The sequence below is a fragment of the Daucus carota genome, chromosome 5 (assembly GCF_001625215.2).
Source record: "Daucus carota subsp. sativus chromosome 5, DH1 v3.0, whole genome shotgun sequence".
NCBI lineage: Eukaryota > Viridiplantae > Streptophyta > Magnoliopsida > Apiales > Apiaceae > Daucus > Daucus carota.
The window spans coordinates 13,916,366-13,930,670 of record NC_030385.2 but is presented as its reverse complement, the minus strand read 5'-3'; the positions used below and the strand labels follow the sequence as shown (position 1 = coordinate 13,930,670).

At 35.2% G+C, this 14,305-nt stretch overlaps 3 protein-coding genes across 3 annotated transcripts; all 3 read right to left on the bottom strand.

The window, feature by feature from the left end:
• Positions 1-1,622: 1,622 nt before the first annotated feature.
• Positions 1,623-2,762, bottom strand: LOC108221375 (uncharacterized). The gene is made up of 6 exons (XM_017395258.1): positions 2,613-2,762; positions 2,257-2,533; positions 2,081-2,180; positions 1,875-1,996; positions 1,718-1,805; positions 1,623-1,635 (listed from the first exon to the last, which is right to left on the bottom strand). Exons 1-6 carry the CDS (start codon positions 2,760-2,762, stop codon positions 1,623-1,625), a joined length of 750 nt encoding a protein of 249 aa, XP_017250747.1.
• Positions 2,763-3,407: 645 nt separating this feature from the next.
• LOC135152747 (uncharacterized) lies at positions 3,408-4,828 on the bottom strand. The gene has a single exon (XM_064093836.1). The coding sequence runs from the start codon at positions 4,773-4,775 to the stop codon at positions 3,408-3,410; it is 1,368 nt and encodes a 455-aa protein (XP_063949906.1). The 5' UTR covers positions 4,776-4,828.
• A 431-nt stretch (positions 4,829-5,259) lies between these two features.
• Positions 5,260-10,843, bottom strand: LOC108221374 (uncharacterized). Its single transcript, XM_064093835.1, has 17 exons — positions 10,835-10,843; positions 10,691-10,748; positions 10,474-10,590; positions 10,316-10,384; positions 10,187-10,218; positions 9,677-9,734; positions 9,460-9,576; positions 9,302-9,370; positions 9,058-9,204; positions 8,626-8,958; positions 8,487-8,546; positions 8,324-8,380; positions 7,283-8,233; positions 6,735-7,193; positions 6,405-6,657; positions 6,175-6,307; positions 5,260-6,093 (listed from the first exon to the last, which is right to left on the bottom strand). Exons 1-17 carry the CDS (start codon positions 10,841-10,843, stop codon positions 5,260-5,262), a joined length of 3,756 nt encoding a protein of 1,251 aa, XP_063949905.1.
• Positions 10,844-14,305: the final 3,462 nt, after the last annotated feature.

The following is a 14,305-nucleotide window of genomic DNA, read 5'->3' as shown; positions in this document are numbered from 1 at the left end:
CTCGAGATGGAGACTCGTCTTATGCCGAATTTTGTCCACGACGCAATTTCCTTACAGGCATGAGGGATTTTTTGCGCCGGTATGGGGTGGATGAGAACGACGTGATTGTTTTCCAGTATGTGAAAGCATCAACTTTTGCGGTTAGCTTATTCAAGTTCTCTGGGATGGAATTCAAGTACAACTGTGAGTCTACAATCCAGTCGACAACAGTTAACAATGTGCCACAGCCAGATGTAATAATGATCTCAGACAGCAGTGTAGGTGGTGAGTATAAATTTTAATAACTATTTTTTCTTCAGCCTTTATTCTTAAAGCAACCTAGAGTCGTAAAATAATGTCATGTCTAATTTGTAGTTGCAGATGTTGGGATGGAAGAGATTGGCAACGAAGATCCAGGTTCGGTTGATATTGAAAAATAGGCCTTATTTTACTCTGTTTTGGCATAGTACCTGAAGTTGTACTGCTTATTTGTCCATCTTCTTAAAGGATCATAGACTTACAAATTTTATGATTTCATATTTACAGCAGTGGATTATGTTTTGGAAGAGGTGGTGAATCAAGATGCAGGTTGTTGAGAGTTCTTTTCTAATTACACTTTTTTTCCTGATTTCCTGCTTTAATAGTTTTCATTCATGTCCAGAGAACAACATGGAGGCTGATTTTGAAGAGGTGGAGGATATCAATATTGTATCATTCCAAGTGACTTTAAAGCGCTCTCATGTTGATAAAAAATGTCACGGACTGGTAAGATGTGACTTTTATTTTGTATTTAACATGGTATAATGTATAATTACATATCACTGATAACTTCTTGTTTCTTTTGCAGTATCTACCCAAACTGTTGTACTCTACGTTTAAGAGCTGGAGAAGTGGTACAAACATCAGGCTCCTTTCCGATGATGATGTCTACAATGTATCCGTCTTGAGGAGGAATAGGCAGTGCAGGCTTGGGAGTGGGTGGACTGATTTCACAGTGGGAAATGAGTTTGAAGAGGGGCAAAGAATTCAGATGGACTACGTACATGAAAAAACATTCCGAGTTACTCTTTTAGAGTAAGTAGTAGAATCATTTTGCCAATGGACAGCTTAGGATCAGACTGGTTGATTCTATTATGCATAACTTTTGTCAATGGTTATTTATTTTGTGACAAATGTCATTATTTAATCTTCAACTGTAATGGCCACTAATGTCATTGCGCCTGAGATTGTATGAATGCTGGAGATTGTTCTATTAGTTTATTACTGGAATGAATGTTGGTTTTTGCTTGAAAATCTTGCATATGGTTAAGTAAAAAAGAATGCAGTTCATAAACATTAGTGTGCAAAGCGAATATGCCGGTAGAACTGAAATATTAATCTGCTGAGCAGACCAATTACAAAGCCAACATTCTAAAGTAGCACTTTTTAATACGTTAATAGAAAACAATACAGTACATGGCATCATTCATCTAGTTTACAAACTTGAACTTTGAAATAGACCAAATAACAGCATGGATGAATTGTAAAAGCATCTTAAGTTTTAAACAACTTCTTAAAATAAATACCAACTTGAGGTAGAAAGGAACTGAAAGGAGCAGAGAAAGGACATTGCTTGCTTGAATCACAGTGACTCAGTTATGAAACTAATTAGCCAACCTGTTGCATGAAACAATTGCATTTCTTGTCAAGATCGTAGGAAGGAATTTAGCTTAGGAATAAAATTATTTGCATTACAGACCTCAGTGCGTTCCTAAGATCCTCCACCGCCTCATTATTTTCATTTATGAAAAACCTTGTCGGTGTTAAGTCCGTCAACTTTGGCTCATCTAAAACATAAGTGTACCAAATTTTTATGAAGCTGTTAGAAAACATAAATATAGTGCATTGATAAGTACCTTGCATGAATTTAGCTTTACAGCTTGAGATGATAACAATTATTGGGTGTCGGACAGCATCACGGACGGCCTGATCAAAAGACTGAGCCATTTCATTGTAGAAAACCACTTTCGTGGATGTGCTATTCATTTTTTGATACAATTTATCAGTTGTTAAAATTTTTAAAATTTATAAAATAATAGAGACTAACAATTAAAATACTAACAACATATCACTGATGGTAAACTGAATAGAGTTTTCTTGGACATTGTATTTGTTTCTGAATGGAGTAAGCGGTCCAACTGCTTGCAAAATCCCAACAACATCTAAGTAAGAAAACATAGAGTTAGATTTACGTGAAATTTTTAATTTCATTCTATATACATAACAAAAAATACTCACCAATAAGGTATTGGTTTTGTCTTGCAGCATCGACTATAGCATCAAAATCAGTGAATTGAAACACGTGAGGCGGGATGTAATCCACACCTCCAATAACAAAAACTTCAGTCATATGATTCAACTGGATATAAATATCATTTTCGAAACATCTTTCATTTTGCATGGGCAAATATCGCCTAACCACAAACCTATGCACAACATAGGTTTCTCCTTCAATAAAATTATTCTCTAGTTGTTGGAAGTGTTGTGGAGGAATCCATGCATGAATGCGTCCGCCCTATAAATTGAAAACTACAATTACTAACATCAAAAAGTCCAAGATTGTATAATTTGCATGCTGAAATAGTTGAACTTACCAATGCATCAACGAAAATAAAGTTTACCGGAACTGTTTCTGCATTCCGATTAATATTTCTCCACATTCTTGTTAATCGCACTTGAAGCCTCCAGTCAGTTGCTGCGTTAGGGCGTAGGTTGGAGATCATCTGGTATGGGATTTCATCCATGCTTTTGTCAATTATGTTTGTTTGAAGCAAACTTGAATTTAAAGACACGGGTTACTACATTACTCTGAAGTGCTCAGTACTCCTCACTGTTCCTTTCTTGGCTGGTTGTTATCATGATAAAGAATCTTGGTGCTCTATCATTTTACTTCACTGTTTCAAGGAGTAGACATAAGATGCATAATTGAAAATATCAGTTGTCTTGTAGCATCAGTGCTCTGCAAAGTAATTGCTTTTGGTTTCCATTTTCCACTCCCAGTATTGCTTTCGGCATTAGTGTTCTGGACTATGAAGCAGATGATCGTGGTACACTACAATTGCAAGATGTTTGCTCGAGCATTACTTTCTTTCAGAGAATAGTATACCTCATATCAACATTTTGATAGCAATGTATTAAATGATAGTGGCAAAACATGTAGCTAATGTATGAGCAATTGCCTCTGCTCAAGGAAAATTGAAGCAAGATTTTTCAAAATTTGTACAACAGCGAATACAATGCAGTGAATAAACAATAAAGCCAAAATTGTTTAAAGTAGTGATTAGAGTAAGATAACATTACAGTGAAGGATAGTCAAGTACAACAAAATGAACCGGGATAGATCCGTACAAACCATAATTTACAAATCTATAACACTTAGACAGAAGATGCTACGCATTTGGTAAAGCGTAGAAAACTTCTTTGTACACGACATTTTGAGTGACATTGGTAGGCTGGCCACTGTCATCATCAACGAAAATCTTTAATCCCTGCGGAGAGGTAACCCTACTAATGGCTACATAATACTGCCCATGTGTAAAAACACCCTTAGGAAGGAACAAACCAACATTTTCAAGTGACTGACCTTGAGATTTATTGATCGTCATAACATAGCAAATCTGCAAAGGCATTTGTTTCCTAATAAGCTTGTAAGGCATCCTTGTATCACTGGGACATAACTCCATTCGTGGGATAAAATGACGTGTGCCGATAAATGAACCACATATAACTTCGCACTCAACACAAAATCTCAAACATTTTGTGATAATCATTCTGGTCCCATTGCATAGACCTAATGTCTGGTTCAAATTTCTCATCAACATAACAACTACTCCAACTTTTAACTTGAGCTGGTGAGGTGGCATTCCTGGAATGTTAATGGAGTTGAGATACTCATTTGGGAAAGCATGGTTTAAATCTTCCTCCGTACCACCAAACTCTTCAGCACTATCCACGCTATAGTAAGACAAAGATTCACCAGGCAACTTGTCAACAATGAGCGAATTTAGATGACTAACAGTTTGATTGGTAGGTGTTAAAATGGCTCTCCGACTCAAATATTTAGGATCCTGGCAATGCTGCAGAAAATCAGGAAAGGTACTTGAAATCATATTCTCAACCGAATTCTGTTTCTCAATGTCACAGAACTGTGGAGGAATCAAAATATCATCTTCCTTTGCATCTGGATGTAAATTCTTGTCTGGAACAGGCAGTTTGCCATCGCCTGCATCCAATACCCACTTGGCAAATTCCAGAAGTTCTTGGACTTCCTTCTCAGACTTTCCTTCATTAAGCCGCATATTTCTTGTAAGCAAAAAAATTTTGCAAATGGACCAAAGGCGTGATCTGGTGATGCAGGCAGATACTATTTCACCTCTGTCTCCTTGGGTTATTACAGGTAGTATCTGCCTGAAATCACCACCGAGCACAACAGTGATTCCACCAAATGGCAACTCTGCACGTAATGGATCAACAGACTTCATAATATCCCTAAGTGACCTGTCCAAACACTCAAACGCATACCTATGTTGCATAGGAGCCTCGTCCCATATAATGAGTTTTGTCTGCTTGATAAGCTCAGCTATATCTGAACTGTGGCCAATATTGCAAACTGAATATTCATCAAGCACAATTGGAATCTTGAAGCGAGAATGAGCTGTACGGCCTCCAGGTAAAAGAGTGGCAGCAATCCCAGAGGATGCCACTGGAAGAACAATGTCGCCTTGAGATCTTAATTTGGCTATTAGAGTTCTCCACATGTACGTTTTCCCACAGCCACCACTGCCATATACAAAAAATAAGCCACCTTCACCAGAAGCAACTGATGCTAGCACTGATTCATAAACACTCAACTGCTCTAGATTGCAGTTGGCAATAAGATTGTCATGTTCCAACTTCATTTCTGCCAGGTTGTAGTTAGTTTCTTCAAGAATGAGGTTGTTTGTACCATGATGCAAGTAACTATCTGGAGGTTGCGGCAGCTGAGAATATGTCTTCAAGCTCTTGCCAATTGCCCGAAGTAAATCATCAATTTCTGCATTTTGAAGTTAAAATTAAATAATTACAGCAACATATCACTTAACAAAATATGGTTGTCATAGCATTTACTTAATCTACACCTATAGTTAACATTAGATTTACAAAATACAGTTGCATAAAATCGTAGTTGCATATAATTCAAATTAACATTGTATAATCACATAAATATATGTCTTAACAGATATGGATGACATATTCTAAAATTCAGCTACAGTTAAGAGAAGATTCTATACCTGCAAGCGCATAAAATTGTAGTTGCATATCATTGAGAATTAGTTTCTGATCTTTACTTTGTAGACGACGCTTCAACAATATGTCATCTACCATCTGTTTCCAATGATTATTCCACAGGCTTGCAAGATCAGTAACTTTGCAATTAACTATGATATGTACAAACAGCTGACGGATTTGTGGTGGTAGTCCACCAGCTGCACATTGGTCCAGGACATCATGCCATTCTTTGTCATCATCCAGCAATCCATATTCCTTACAGGCATCACGAAAAGTTTGGCAAACAACACCATTAACTGTTCTGAGATGTTCGAATGATGTAGGTCCTCGAACCTTTGTAAGTAGCATGCGCAAGTACCAAACTTCACCGCTACTGTGATGCGTGTACGAAAGTCGTCCAATTTGGTTGCCTCTTTTCCTCGTTCTCCACATTCTTAGAGTGTCGTGCCAGACATAATGTTGTGGTATTTCATCGTACGTGTAACAACGTGCTGCAACATCCACAGTGTTCAACATAAAGAATGCTTCAAGTTTGCTAAGCTTTTCTTTCTCACGCTCAAGCACTTTGTGCAGAGGTTCATTAGCACGAAATGTGCAACTTTTTTGACCTGGCAAATGAAATGGAAGTCTCTCAACAGAAAGAGTTCTGTGATGAATAGGAAAGCCAAAGATCCTATATGCTGCTTCAGAACCACAAACATATCTACCGTCAAAATATGCTTGGATCTCATCAACCACCTCGGCAGCACTGTTATTTTGATTCTTCTTGCGACGTCTAGTGATTTGAACAGTTGCAGTGTCATGCCCCTTTAGACAATATTTAAAGAGATATTTGATACTCCGTGCATGACAGCATATCTCAATATTCATGTGACATTGGTATTTTACCAATAGATCACGATTGTACGGGACTACCCACTGATTGTCCAAGTCAGCCTTGTGTACATGAACCGTAATATTCTGCTTCCGCCGCTTATATAGTGGGAAACCACTGTCATCAAAAACAGTTCTAGCACAGTACCTATTAAGAGTGGAAGAAGGTAAGTATGTGACAGCGGCTGATTTGAATGATTTAAAATTAGTAGCAAAATTTGAAAGAGTTAAATGTGGGATCTTACTTCTTTGGAAAATGACGGATACACTTGAAATTCTTCATGCAAGGAGATTTGGGATTCTGCAAACCACAGGGACCATGCATCATATAAGCTTTGACTGCAGCATAACCAATTGGATCGAGCTCAGGGTCCGGAATTTCAGCAGATACAAATTTGTCTACATTTTCTTTTAAGAACTTTTTGGATGCTCCGTCAAGCCAAATCAGCATGTGTACATGTGGAAGTCCTCTTTTTTGAAATTCCACAACATACATTACTGCAATTGAATAGAAATATGTACATTAGAAAAGAGAATCATAAGGAAGTGAATATCCAGTTAGATAAAAGTCTCACCTCCAATACATTTACCAAAGTGCGATTTTTTTTTAATATCATTGGTGAGTTGCTCTAACTTCAATCGGAACACTCTGGAAATTATATCAGGACAGTTGGCTGGGATGCATCCAGGCACATAGGTCATCATCTTAAGTATTTCATCCCACATTGAATTACAGGTCATCGTGAGAAAAATATCAGGGTGTCCCACATGGCGACAGACAGCAAGCGCATCCTGGAAATTTTGCTGCATGTAGCGCTTTGAACCAACATATCCAGCAGGCAATATCACACCTTTACCAACATTTGCGGAGTTTGCATCGCCTTTCCTAACAGAATCAGAAATATGCGTATACAATTCATTACGCAATATTGTTTGGTGAGTACGAAACCACCACAACCTAGTCTGCTCAATTGAGGAGAAAGCGTCGACCATGTACTGTTGGAAAAGTCTTCCTCCTAATCTAGGAGTCAGGCCTGCAATAAATACACAGCTGATAAATTGTATGCAATTCTGAGATTTGGGAATAGACAGAAAATATAATTTCTCATTAATTACAACAGACCTTCATTTGCTCTAACTTGAAATCTGTATGAATAGTAGTCCTTCATTGAAATCATGTCCGAATCCTTTGGAGCATTCTTGTCAGCACTCTGAAAAGGTATCCGATCGTGGTAACCATCCTCACCATTTGGAAATAGAAGAGGATATTGCAAAGCCATGAGCTTCGGATGAATATACGATATTCTCTTTAAGCCACCAAATTTTTGCTCTACTATTATGTCGCGATCTGGAGTGGTATTGTCAGAATTCCCAACCATGATTCCAGCTACCTCATCAGATGATGATATATGATTTTCTCTGCCACTCTGTGATCTGCAGACCTTCAGTTCTACCTTTAAATCAATAAAGTCAGCTTGCTCAAATCTGTCTCTCGCCATACGGAATTTCCCAACCAATTCATTGGTCTCATCAAGCATGCTGATAAGACCTTCAATGACATTCTTATCAACTGTTTTCTGATCTTCAACATTAACCCAACGAAGTCTATTATTAACTTCATTGGCTGTATCGTAAATGTAGAGTTGACAATACTTTGGTGGTTGGCCATCATCAGGAATTAACTGCCCAAAGACGTGATGGTTCTGTCCATTTAGTCGGTAGACATATGGACCTCTTCCATTGTTTATAGAGTGGTCAACATTTCCACCTGTTGATGTAAAAGCAAACATGGCATTGTATAGCCTGATGCTACGCTGGAAATAACCTGCAGTTTCCTTATTAGTATAGAGATCCAGTAGATAATCCGGAGTGGGAGGAGTCGGAGGAAGGCTAACATCTCCCTTCTTGCAGCACAGTGAGAAAATTGGACTTCTTTTTGTGACTTTTTTATTCGTGCGCTCCTCTTTCCAAAGTCGTGCGTTACATTTTGGACATATAGATTCTGGACTTCCAAGGCTAACATATTCCTCTTGAAGTAGTTTGACTGTATCAAACTCGCTATGATCTTCGGTTCCTGACAAAATTTTTTTTGTTAGATGTGGATATTTTCATGTTTTGATCAAGCATACTATTAACAAAGATTTCACAAAGGAGAGAACAAAACCACTGTCCGAATGTCCATCCATGTCAGTGTTGTAATCTTCATCAGTGCTGGAAGAATCTGTTAAAACAAAGTCCAATTGATAGTCAGAGCATAGTAATTTGTATGGACTAAAGAAACCTATCAAACGTTATAACATGAAGTTGACTATGAATTAATAACTAACCACAACCGAATTCACTGTCTGAATCTTCAGATAACACACAGTCCGTAGCAATGGAACACTCTGAAATAGAAATTACATTTTAATCAAAAAATGTGTAGCTAAATTTTCTATTAAAAGTATTAGAATATAAGGTACATACCAATGTCATCATCTTGCAGATATCTGGTCTTCTCTTCATTCTGAGATGCTTTTTCAGGAAAAAGGGTTTTTGTTGTTTCTTCAAATCTTTTCTTCACAGCGTTCCCAGTACGTGTTAAATTAGCACCGACATTCAATTTTCCATTATGAGATGAAATGCTGGAGAAAAGCTTTTTTCTTGATTCTTGAGTTCCATTCCCAAGATGTAAGTTAGCTGTGCTTCTATTAGTAAGTAGTGGATTTCCCAAAACATTAGTGATGTTAGATAGCGGAGTTGTTGGGGTTGAGATTTGATTTTGCCCTGTCCTATCAAAAATAGTCCTGTTCGCAAGGCCTTAACAAAACACCAAAAAACATATAACTTGATGTTATAAAATCTTAATCTCTAACAAACAAAAATAAAGACAGGTTTGTAAACAGATTTTAAAGGTACCTCCATCTTCCAAGATGGATGTTTTGATTGTGCTCCTATTAGCAAGTTGCGGACTTCCCAAGACATTAGTAATGTTAGAGAGCGGAGTTGTTGGTGTTGCTATTTGATTTTGTACTGTCCTATTAAAAATAGTCCTCTTGCCAAGTCCTTAAGAAAACAACATACACATATAACCTAATGTTAGCAATTCATAATATCTAAGAAAAATAATAAACACAGGATTATAAACAGATTGAAAAGGCACCTCCATCTTCCAAGGTGGATGTCCTACTGTTTAAAGTCTCAGGAGTTGCATTTGCTGTTTGTGATTCACCTGAATGGTTTTGAGAAATTATTCTTCATATCATTTAAAAGACTACATTCTTGAAACGTATGTACTTATAATCAATAAGTGCTGTTTACCTAAGCTGTTTGGTGTCAGTGGAGTGAGAGGAAAAGAAAATCTTTTAGACGAATTCCCAGAGACATTCTCTTTCTCTGCAAAATTTTTGCGCTTCCTAACACTTTTTGGCTTGTAACCTAATAAATACACATGATATGACGAAGTAAACATAAAACTATTATCCACCAAATGATGGTAAACAACTTTGAGAAAGCAGATTAGAGCCAAGAAAGATACCTTGGACCATATCTTCGGAAGTGAAAAGACGCCATGACTTCGTGGAATCGTCTTCATCCTACAGCAAAACGTGCACAGTTAATGAAACTACTGGAAGAAAAACATTGATGAATTGAAAACGACGACAGTAAACAACAGTAATACTTTTGCCATGGCCTGTGAAAAGAAATTACAAAGCTTGCAGTGTAAACTACGTGTTCAGGAAGAAGATGCAATAGCTAATAAAAAGTACTAATCTCAACTCTAATTTGAAATTTGAAATTTGAAATGTTAAAAAATAGAAAAATATTACATATTGCAGGCGGGTGATCGTCCTTGCAGGCCGCGAGAAAGCTTCGCGCGGAAGCTTGGCCACCTCTTCTTGCTCTGTTCTTCTTTTGTGTAGTTTCTATTATTTGTTTTTTAATTTTTTTTTCATTGTTTTTAGGTCCTATTAGCAAGTTGCGGACTTCCCAAGACATTAGTAATGTTAGAGAGCGGAGTTGTTGGTGTTGCTATTTGATTTTGTACTGTCCTATTAAAAATAGTCCTCTTGCCAAGTCCTTAAGAAAACAACATACACATATAACCTAATGTTAGCAATTCATAATATCTAAGAAAAATAATAAACACAGGATTATAAACAGATTGAAAAGGCACCTCCATCTTCCAAGGTGGATGTCCTACTGTTTAAAGTCTCAGGAGTTGCATTTGCTGTTTGTGATTCACCTGAATGGTTTTGAGAAATTATTCTTCATATCATTTAAAAGACTACATTCTTGAAACGTATGTACTTATAATCAATAAGTGCTGTTTACCTAAGCTGTTTGGTGTCAGTGGAGTGAGAGGAAAAGAAAATCTTTTAGACGAATTCCCAGAGACATTCTCTTTCTCTGCAAAATTTTTGCGCTTCCTAACACTTTTTGGCTTGTAACCTAATAAATACACATGATATGACGAAGTAAACATAAAACTATTATCCACCAAATGATGGTAAACAACTTTGAGAAAGCAGATTAGAGCCAAGAAAGATACCTTGGACCATATCTTCGGAAGTGAAAAGACGCCATGACTTCGTGGAATCGTCTTCATCCTACAGCAAAACGTGCACAGTTAATGAAACTACTGGAAGAAAAACATTGATGAATTGAAAACGACGACAGTAAACAACAGTAATACTTTTGCCATGGCCTGTGAAAAGAAATTACAAAGCTTGCAGTGTAAACTACGTGTTCAGGAAGAAGATGCAATAGCTAATAAAAAGTACTAATCTCAACTCTAATTTGAAATTTGAAATTTGAAATGTTAAAAAATAGAAAAATATTACATATTGCAGGCGGGTGATCGTCCTTGCAGGCCGCGAGAAAGCTTCGCGCGGAAGCTTGGCCACCTCTTCTTGCTCTGTTCTTCTTTTGTGTAGTTTCTATTATTTGTTTTTTAATTTTTTTTTCATTGTTTTTAGGTCCGTGTGTTTACATCCTCCGTGTGCTTTTGTCATGGATGCGTGCACGTGGGCAGTAGAAAGCTTGGCCTGCGTGTCACAATGCTGGCCACTAAAAGCTGATGGCAAGGTTGTAATTAGTAGCATGTTTCCGGGCAGAAAATTAGCATGTATGTAGTACTGTAGAAAAGAGGCAACAGCAATTATAATTTACATTGATATCTAGCTATTTTTAAAATTTATTTATTTATTTTGGAGAAAATAGAAGTATTAAATCAATCATCATCAATTTTCAAAAAAGAAAAATCAATCATCAATATACTTATACAAAGGAGAAGCGAGAGGCGTGTAGGCTCCGTTCTATTTTTCTAATTTTCTAGAATTTTTGGATGAAAAATATCAAAAATAAAAACTATATTTTTTAGTTTCGGATATATTGGAAGCAAGTTTCAGAACTACTTTTTTTCAAAATATAAAAAAAATCTACCTACCTTTTTTAGTATCAAGATTATTGGAAGAAAGTTTCAAATTATGATCTGATTTTAAAATTATCAAAAATAAAAATTACTGTTTTTAGTTTCGGATATATTGGAAGAAAGTTTCAAAACTACCTTTTTCAATATATCAAAAATAAAAAATGTTTACCTTAATAAATATCAAATCAGTATTCAAAACTTCTTTTCAATTATTTTGATACCGAAAAAGGCATGGATGAAAAGGTTAATAAATTAATTGTTAGTGATATAAGTTTGTTATCATTCTTTTATAATATTTGTTTTGTTCATCCGACATGTTTGTTTTGTTAACTTTTACGAAAAAAGCTTACTTTTTCTTCCAAGACTATGACTATATATTTCTGGAAAAATTATATATCAAAAACACTAATATACTCGTGGATTTGAGTTCATACATTAATGATAAGGATATACTATCACGTATTTTTTTTTATACTCGAGATGTTTATGATATGAAATTTATTTAATTCTATAAATATTAATTTTGAATTATTAATATAATTTTTATAAGACGTTGCAAATTCATTTTGTTTTACAAATATTAAATATGAATCCTTAATATAATTTATATAGGCCGCCTGCGGCTTCTCAACTAGTATACTTATATAAAGGAGAAACGAGGGGCGTATAAGTGGCGCCTCTCAGATAACTTCGTTCTTTTCAATTATTTTGAAACCGAAAATGGCTTATTTTTCTTGCAAGACTATGTCCATATTTTTGGAAAAGATGTCAAAAAGCTTCGTTCTATTTTTCTAAATTTTTGGAATTTTTGGGTGAAAAATATCAAAAATAAAAATTACCGTTTTTAGTTTCGGATATATTGGAAGCAAGTTTCAGAACTACCTTTTTCAAAATATCAAAAAAAATCTACCTACCTTTTTTAATATCAAAATTATTGGAAGAAAGTTTTAAATTATGGTTTTAATTTTTAAAATATCAAAAATAAAAATTATTATTTTAAGTTTTGGATATATTAGAAAAAAGTTTCAAAAGTATCCTTTTCAATATATCAAAAATAAAAACTACCTACCTTAATAAATATCAACTCAGAATTCGATATTTTTTTAATTATTTTGATCTGAAAAAGGCTTGCTTTTCTTCCAAAGCTATGACCATATTTTTGAACAGGGTGTATATCGAAAATAGAAAATATTTTTGATAAGCCGGTATTTTTTTAAATCAACCTCTATAAATTGAGGCCAGATATCATAAAATTTAACATAATCAATTTTTTATGCCTATTAATTTTCTCCATCTAATACAATAATGAATTACACTATGCTAGACGCTTAGCATGACGATAGAGATGATTGGCTTATAAGACTAAGAGTTTGTCAGATGTGGGAGTCGACAAATTCAAACACGTGACAAAATATAGTCTTGACATGATATTAATGGATGAAAACATCAATAAAGTTAACTGTTAGTGATACATGTTTATTGGTTATTCTTTTATAATTATACTATCTTCAACTCGAACATAATGTTTATCTCTATTAAAACTACGGATGGTTTCAGAATTGCATCTCAATATCTTTTACGCTTTTATACACCTATGTTCTAACAACCTTACTGTCTGTATTATATATTGGCCATTCGATGTATGTGGTTAGATGTCTTCAATCAGTTATGTTGAAAAATTGTATGCTTTTTATATGCAAGGGTGGTGTATATGTCTAAGAAGCAGTGTTTGTAAAAGGTAATGACAATGTCATTGAAGAACATGATTATTTAAGAAAAACATAATTAAAATTAAGATTTGTTGTACTTTAAATCGTTAATTGCATGTGAAAATTAATTTTCATTTTTTCACTCATGAATTATAACCCAATTTTGCAATTTTAAATATTAATATTGGTATTGCATCAAGATGCTTTTAATATAAATTTATTTTATTCTACAAATATTAATTTTGAATCATTATTATAATTTTTATAGCCCGTCGCAAATTTATTTTATTCTACAAATATAAATTTTGAATCGTTAATATAATTTTTATGGGATGCCGCAACGCGCGGCTTCTCGACTAGTTTTAGTTAAACCCAAATACTCAGTTCAATCAGCTAATATTAAACTTTTTCCAATTATCTAAAATTTGAAAGTCAATATAATTTTTTGTCGAAATAAATTCCTATTTTCTGTAAATATTATTTTGCATAAATAAAAGAGGTAAATGTGTCGGTTTTAGGTTTGATGATCGGTCTGATCCAAATAAAAACAGTTTTTTTTTATAATCAACATTCATTAACTGAGAGGGAAAAAACCACTCTCGTCAAAAATAAAACATCCAGGGCCTAGCCCTATTAAACATCCATAGCAAAATTAACCAAATCTGAAAATTACAACCCCTTAATTGGCTTAATCTCTACGCAAAGAGCTAATGGAACAGTTCAAATCAAAAACTAGATTAATAAGGATCTTAATAATAATAGTTGAATTGAAAACTGCAGCATGCAAACTTGCAACAGGAGATAAAGAGTCATGCAACATAATAGATGAGTAGGGAAGGACCTTAGTCGACGTTCGCCACGCCATGCCCAGCCAAGCCACCAGCAACAGAGCCTCCACTCTCGCTTGTCTGGACACCAGCACTCGCATCCCCTCCCTGAACATCCTTCATCATCTCCTGTTGCTGCATCGCTTCGTACTCGTCTTCGTCCACCACCTGAAAATTCCACTAATGTAGCCAAGTCT